Here is an 8,414-nt window from a genome sequence, read left to right as displayed (position 1 = left end):
TTCTGCTCAGACTCACATTTAAAAAGGAGTTGCCTTTTTTCTGGGCAAGCCGTCACAAACTTTAATCATGCAGTTTTTGATGAAATCCCCCTCCGTAAATGGCCGGGCTGATTTAGCGATCTCTTCTGCCAAAATAAAACTGGCCTTGACAGCAGCCTGGCCTTGTGATTTGGCTTTTTTGAACAGAGCCTGTCGAGATTTGAGGCCTCGTTTAATTCCTCTGCCTTTTTAGCCTTTGTTCCATGTCCATATTCTTGTTTTTGTCCGTGTTTCGTTTCATAATGTCGTCTCAGATTATACTCTTTCAGTACCGCCACACTTTCTCCACAGAAGACACACAGGTTTTCCAGCTACCTCCGTGAACATATACTCCGACTCCCACCTTGTTTGAAACCCCGGTTCTCAGTGTCCACCTTCCGTTTTGCCATTTTGATGGGTATCTGAAAGTTAATTTTACTGTGATGCTGGCGACTGCTGTGCCAATAAATATTGAAATGAAGCAGCCTACTGCTCGGTGCGTCACCGTTGCATTGTGGGAAATGTAGTATTGGTGCGTGTAAAAGATCTGCGGGCTGCCGGCTTGCTGCGGTCTGCGGGCCGGTTCTAATAATAAATCAAGATCATCCCAGGGCCGTAAAAAACCTTCTCGCGGGCCGGATGTGGCCCGCGGGCCTTGACTCTGACATATGTGGTATAGGGGATACAGTATAGGGGGATACAGTATAGGGGATACAGTATAGGGGGATACAGTATAGAGGAATACAGTATAGAGAGGAATACAGCATAGGGGATACAGTATAGGGGGATACCGTATAGGGGATACAGTTTAGAGGGATACAGTATAGGGGGATACAGTATAGGGGGATACAGTATAGAGGGATACAGTATAGGGGATACAGTATAGGGGGATACAGTATAGGGGGATACAGTATAGGGGATACAGTTTAGGGGATACAGTATAGAGGGATACAGCATAGGGGGATACAGCATAGGGGATACAGCATAGGGGGATACAGCATAAGGGGGATACAGCATAGGGGGGATACAGCATAGGGGGATACAGCATAGGGGATACAGCATAGGGGGATACAGCATAGGGGGATACAGCATAGGGGGATACAGCATAGGGGGATACAGCATAGGGGATACAGCATAGGGGATACAGCATAGGGGATACAGTATAGGGGGATACAGTATAGGGGGATACAGTATGGGGGATACAGTATAGGGGGATACAGTATAGGGGGATACAGTATAGGGGATACAGTATAGGGGGATACAGTATAGGGGATACAGTTTAGAGGGATACCGTATAGGGGGATACAGTATAGGGGGATACAGTATAGGGGGATACAGTATAGGGGGATACAGTATAGGGGGATACAGTATAGGGGGATACAGTATAGGGGGATACCGTATAGGGGGATACCGTATAGGGGGGGATACCGTATAGGGGATACCGTATGGGGGATACCGTATAGGGGGGATACCGTATAGGGGGATACCGTATAGGGGGATACAGTATAGGGGGATACAGTATAGGGGGATACAGTATAGGGGGATACAGTATAGGGGGATACAGTATAGGGGATACAGTATAGGGGATACAGTTTAGGGGGATACAGTATAGGGGATACAGTATAGGGGGATACAGTATAGGGGATACAGTATAGGGGATACAGTATAGGGGATACAGTATAGGGATACAGTGATAGTGAACTTCAGGAGACAGCCGAGGAACAACAACGCCCCCTGGTCAAATGAAAGGCTTGGTCTCTACTCACCTCCTCGTAGTTCTTGGCCTCTACACCGTGCTTCATGTCCAGATTAACCAGCTGGTCGGGGACTCTCCCAGTTCCTGGGTGACAGAACATACACCTTTATTCAGTACATTTCCATGCCAAGGCCTTAACTCGGCTCATTCAATAACAGCAAGCAATATAACACCAGCAAGCAATAAAACACTCGTTTCAGTCACGTGAAGTGCGTTCAGCAGGACGCAATGTTTTTGTTTCACTCGGATACATATGGGATATGTTGAAATGTCTGCATTGTTCATCTGCTGAAAGTTAACCCTGCTCTAGATAATTTCCCAATCCACTGGTTTCTTGCACCACATATTTCCAAATAATGAATCTCATGTCATAATACAGTGTCAACGTTTATAATCACTATGTTAGCGGTGCATGGTGACACGGTGTCATACCCTGGGTTGTTCTGAACACAATGAGCCTGTTTGGTCGTGTCACACACCTGTTTGGTCGTGTCACACACCTGTTTGGTCGTGTCACACACACCTGTTTGAGTAAGTGTCACACACACCTGTTTGGTCGTGTCACACACACCTGTTTGAGTCGTGTCACACACCTGTTTGGTCGTGTCACACACACCTGTTTGGTCGTGTCACACACCTGTTTGGTCGTGTCACACACACCCTGTTTGGTCGTGTCACACACCTGTTTGTTCGTGTCACACACACCTGTTTGGTCGTGTCACACACACCTAAATCCTCTCAGGACTGCTTTCTATGGGCACCAATGGGATGATCTGTTTCCCTGAATTACACGTGAAAGCCCAACACTGTAATATCATGTTTTATAACTGAGCTAGTCACGTTGGCCATAGAAGAAGCTTTCAAATGATGCTGTATAAATGGTCTATTGCCTAAATGACAGTTGTGGGGATGCTGGGTTGTGTCCCAAGCAAAACAACTACAAGTGTCCTTGCTCTAGTTCCTTGACGACTCAGCTAGGAGAGCTAAAAAAAAAAAAGTAACTTATAGATTAAGACTCTTCTTTGAGTCATAAAAGCGCATTGAAATTACTTAGGAGCTGTGTACCCTGGAGAGAGGTGTCGGGCCACTTGGAGACACCAGTTTGTCTTCTCACTCAAACCGTGTCATTTTTTTTTTGTCTTATGTTGCACTTCCTCCACATTTCCCAAGAATATTATTTTGTTACTGAATGTATCCAGAATATTTTCAGATTTCATTATCAACGAATGTGGTGAAAAGCACAGAAAATGTAAAATGCACATAAAATCAACATTACATTACATTCAAGTCATTTAGCAGACGCTCTTATCCAGAGCGACTTACAAATTGGTGAATTCACCTTCTGACATCCCAGTGGAACAGCCACTTACAATAGTGCATCTAAATCATTTAAGGGGGGGGTGAGAAGGATTCAACAGTGTAATGTTTACATTCAGTCTCGTCAGTTCACCTGACAAGACATATGGTTTAATAGGTTTCCCATAATACCTAAATGTTTCTTTTTTTCAATTGCTACCCTTGGTTGTATTTTCCAGATTTCTTCTGTAGAAACATTTCCATTTAGCCCTATCCATATAGGCCAATTCCCCGAGAGTAGAGGGCTAAGAAAACAGCAGTGTTCCTTGGGGAGAGGCGGGGTCATCTCAGAACCCAGAACCAAGCGTAGCATGTGCTGGCCAGCCTATAGATGTGGCAGAGAGGTCAATGGAACACAGACCGCGGGAGACAGAAGGAGGACGCCGGATTGGTGCACATTCAACAAATATGATCAAACAAAATTTGGATTTATCAAATCTGTCATGATTTACGTATTGTAAAAGGCCCCCCCGATGGGGTTACTAAAAGTCCGATTTGGATATATTTGGCTGTTTTTTTCTCTGCATAATATTTACAACTAGTACCTTTAAGGTTTAGAAGAAGTGACTGCTAAATGCTAACTCCCATTCGTATAAGCTGGTTAGCATAGCTAGCATACAGAAATCGGTGGTGGTGGTCAGTCGATTTCTATTTACAGTTGATTGGTAACGATGACATGAGCATGTAAGGGGGGTGACATCTATACAAGCATTATACTCTTGATTCATTTTTACCTCAACAGTGTGGAATACACATAAACAATATGGGGCGGCAGTGTAGCCTAGTGGTTAGAGTGTAGAGGCGGCAGGGTAGCCTAGTGGTTAGAGCATTGGACTAGTAACCGAAAGGTTGCAAGTTATCCCTGAGCTGACAAGGTACAAAATCTGTCGTTCTGCCCCTGAGCAGGCAGTTAACCCACTGTTCCTAGGCCGTCATTGAAAATAAGAATTTGTTCATAACCCGACTTGCCTAGTAAAATAAAAGGTAAAATAAAAATAGCCTAAATGTAGGCTAATTTTGCAGGAGGGCGATGAGAAGATCCGGGAGCTCTTTCCCACAAGCGTTTCCATGGCATTTCCATTGTTTGGGTCAAGTTCCATTGACTTCTTGACCGCATCTGAAATCTAGAACCTGTTTTGCTAACATTTCACTCCATGTACAGGGCCTTCAGAAAGTATTCAGACCCCTTGATATTTTCCACATTTTGTTACTTTACAGACTCATTCTAAAATGTATTATATTGTTTTTCCCCCCCTCATCAATCTACACACAATACCCTATAAAGGATTAAGCAAAAACAGGTTAAACGTCACATTTACATAATTATTCAGACCCTTTACTCAGTACTTTGTTGCAGCACTTTTGGCAGCGATTACAGCCTCGAGTTTTCTTGGGTACGAAGCTACCAGCTTGGTACACATGTATTTGGAGTGTTTCTCCCATTCTTCTCTGCAGATCCTCTCATGTCAGGTTGTATGTGGAGTGTTGCTGTAGAGCTATTTTCAGGTCTCTCCAGACATGTTCAATAGGGTTCAAGTCCGGGCTCTGGCTGGGCCACTCAACGACATTCAGAGACTTGACCCGAAGCAACTAGTGCGTTGTCTTGGCTGTGTGCTTAGGGTCGCTGTCCTGTTGGAATGTGAACCGTCACCCCAGTCTGAGGTCCTGAGAGCTCTGGAGCAGGTTTTCATCAAGGGGCTCACTGTACTTTGTTCATATTTCCCTCGATCCTGACTAGTCTCCCAGTCCCTGCCACTGAAAAACATCCCACAGCATGATGCTGCCACCACCATGCGTCACTGTAGGGATGGTGCAAGGTTTCCTCAAAATGTGACACTTGGAATTCAGGCCAAAGAGTTCAATCTTGGTTTTATCAGACCAGAGAATCTTGTTTCTCATGGTCTGAGCGTCTTTAGCTGCCTTTTGACCAACTCCAAGCAGACTGTCATATGCCTTTTACTGAGGAGTGGCTTCCAACTGGCCACTCAACCATAAAGGCCTGATTGGTGGAGTGCTGCAGAGATGGGTTGTCCTTCTGGAAGGTTCTCCATCTCCACAGAGGAACTAAAGAGCTCTGTCAGAATGACCATCGAGTTCTTGGTCACCTCCCTGACCAAGGACCTTCTCCCCCCAATTGCGCAGTTTGGCCATGTGACCAGCTCTAGGAAGAGTCTTGGTGGTTCCAAACTTCTTCCATTTAAGAATGATAGAGACCACTGTGTTCTTGGGACCTTCAATGCTGCAGAAATGTTTTGGTACCCTTCCCCAGATCTGTGCACAATCGACACAATCCTGTCTCGGAGGTCTACGGACAATTCCTTCCACCTCATGGCTTGTTTTTTGCTGACATGCATGTCAACTGTGGGACCTTATATAGACAGGTGTGTGCCTTTCCAAATCATGTCCAATCAATTGAATTTACCACAGGTGGACTCCAAGTTGTAGAAACATCAAGGATGATCAATGGAAACAGGATGCACCTGAGCTCCAATTCTCGTCTCAAAGCAAAGGGTCTGAACACTTATGTAAATAAGCAGCAATTTTTGTATATATTTGCAAAAAATGAAATAAAATAAAAATAACTTTTTGCTTTGTCATTATGGGATACTGATAAGGAAAGAAATATTTAATCAATTTTTAGAATAATTTTGAAACAGTCAAGGGGTCTGAATACTTTCCCAGAATGTAATAGCATTACAAAGAGTGGCAAGGGGAGTGGAATGATAACAGACTGGTATTCAGGCGAGCTACTCACTTGTTAACACTTTGTCACAAGACACTACTTGTGGACGTCATAATGCAGTGGCTGGATGGCATAAAGCAGTGCCTGCTCTTTGCAAACATCTAGGTGAAGGAGTACCACCACAAAACTATACACATTATCTATGTCCCAAATGCCACCCTATTCCCCATTTAAGGAACTACTTTTTGTCCAGGAGCTCTATAGGCCCTCTGGTCAAAGTAGTAGTGCACTTAAACAGGGAGCCGTTTTGGGACGTAGACTGACTTACCCATTGGTGACTTGCTCTCAAAGCACACTTCAAACATGTCATAATCTTCTGTTGTGAAGGCAAACTTCCCTTTCGTTGCATCTTCCTTCAAGTAGAGGATGTGTCCCGATGAGTCTGTGATCTAAAAACAGGTGGCAATAACAAAATGACACGAATAAAAAAAACTTGATAGATCACACGTTATGACAGCTGCCTTATCATGCGTTTACTTAAATGACGTGTAATGAAAAGAACTCACACAATAATGTGCTAAATGTAATCGTATAACTTTAGACCGTCCCCTCGCCATTACCCGGGCTCGGACCAGGGACCCTCTGCACACATCAACAACAGTCACCCACGAAGCATCGTTACCCATCGCTCCACAAAAGCCGCGGCAAATGATATACCTATTTTAAATCCTGCGTTCCCTGTGCTGACATCCACATGATAAATCTACAGCATGCTAACATAACTAGCCTAGCTAGCAGGTTACACGTATCACAGAGTGGTTGATGGGGGGGGGAGTTAAGACTGACGTGTAACATCCTGAATGAATGTTCACCAACTCAACTGACACTAAAACATTAAAAATGGGGTTAGCAACACAATAACAGTTAGCTCTGATCTGCACATTTTTTCCCAATTCCTTTACACATGTAATACTTCATGAACGTGGTTTGAGAAATGTACAATCCTACCTATTTCATGTCAAACACATGTTCCCAGGGTAAGAACCAGGAAGGATGTGTCACAGGCCCAATCAGGCTAAAGTTAGCTAGCAAAGCTAACCAGAGTTAGCTACAAACTAACAACAGTTGTGAACAAGACTTTAAAATAATTTATCCGCTATTGGAAGCAAATACACACATAACAGGGCGCTGAGGTTATATCCACGTATTGCATTTCGTTGTGATAACGTTACTTCTCATCGGGAAATAATATGACCGAACTACGTTTTGGGCCTTCAATGCTAACAGTGAGCAGCTAACTAGCTTAGCCGAGCAATGTCGGTATTACCCAAACATCATCAAACTCACCTTCAGGTTGGTTTTAGTGTTGGACTCGTCGTTGATATCATACTCCCCTGTGACGAGCACGTCTTTGTGAATCTCTTCCCGTAGACATTTTCTTGAATTTACAGGTAGAAAGAAAGAAATAGAAAATACCGATTCAATGAGAACAGGTAAAAGCAGTAAGGCAGCGAACCGAGCCATGGCTACAAGCCGAATAAAACACGAGCGACAGCTGCAGCTCCTCTGAAGAGCTCCCTCTTCCACCTCGGATTTCTCTACAGCGCCGCAGCTGCCAAGGAGGGCTGCTGACAGTTTGGTCTGATAGAAGATAGATAGATAGTCTTAACTCCTGCAGCTCTGTCGCACGCTGGGTATGTACATAGTCAATGGAAGGCTTCGAGGGGACTCCTATGGTAGGTACACCTACAGCTCATCTCTTGGTGACCTCAACCCAGACTCTCAGAGCGTTCAGTCAGCCCACTGACACCCCTATCAGATCAAAGCAAAATCAATACTCAATTATTTTTTACCTTTATTTAACTAGGTAAGTCATTTAAGAAGAACTTCTTATTTTCAATGACAGCCTAGGAACAGTGGGATACCTGCCTGTTCAGGGGCAGAACGACATATTTGTACCTTGTCAGCTCAGGGATTTGAACTTGCAACCTTTCAGTTACTAGTCCAATGCTCTAACCACTAGGCTACCCTGATGCCACAATTATGAGGCATCAAAGCCAAAGGAACTGAGTAACATTAAGAAATGCTATAAGATATAAGGAATGCAGTTTGGAAACCTACCAAAAAACAATTAGGCAACTAGAAATTCAATCCCTTTTAGACAATTTCCTGGGTAAACTCTTCCACTGTAATAGTGAAGGTGTAAACTTGGCAGTAGAAAATCTTAACACTTTTTTTGACCTCTCAGCTTCCCTATCAAATCTAAAAAATCTCAAATAGAAAACTGAAGAAAATGAACAACAATGACAAATGGTTTAATGAAGAATGCTAAAACCTATGAAAGAAATTGAGAAACCTGTTCAAACAAAAGCATAGAGACGCAGAAAACCTGAGTCTACACCTTCACTATGGTGAATCACTAAAACAATACAGAAATACACTACAGAAAAAGAAGGAACAGAACGTCAGAAATCAGCTCAATGTAATTGAAGAATCCATAGAATCTAACCACTTCTGGGAAAATTGGAAAACACTAAACAAACAAGAACACGAAGAATTATCTATCCAAAATTGAGACGTATGGGTAAACAACTTCTCCAA

At 43.5% G+C, this 8,414-nt stretch overlaps 1 protein-coding gene across 1 annotated transcript; it reads right to left on the bottom strand.

The window, feature by feature from the left end:
• Positions 1–1,721: 1,721 nt before the first annotated feature.
• On the bottom strand, positions 1,722–7,363 carry LOC135537592 (transmembrane emp24 domain-containing protein 10-like). Its single transcript, XM_064963723.1, has 3 exons — positions 7,161–7,363; positions 6,142–6,262; positions 1,722–1,858 (listed from the first exon to the last, which is right to left on the bottom strand). The coding sequence occupies exons 1-3, from the start codon at positions 7,335–7,337 to the stop codon at positions 1,722–1,724; spliced, it is 435 nt and encodes a 144-aa protein (XP_064819795.1). The 5' UTR covers positions 7,338–7,363.
• Positions 7,364–8,414: the final 1,051 nt, after the last annotated feature.

This window comes from Oncorhynchus masou, unplaced genomic scaffold (assembly GCF_036934945.1).
Source record: "Oncorhynchus masou masou isolate Uvic2021 unplaced genomic scaffold, UVic_Omas_1.1 unplaced_scaffold_8225, whole genome shotgun sequence".
NCBI classification, from domain to species: Eukaryota; Metazoa; Chordata; class Actinopteri; order Salmoniformes; family Salmonidae; genus Oncorhynchus; species Oncorhynchus masou.
Note: the sequence above shows the minus strand (reverse complement) of the source record. Positions and strands in the feature narration are given on the sequence as shown.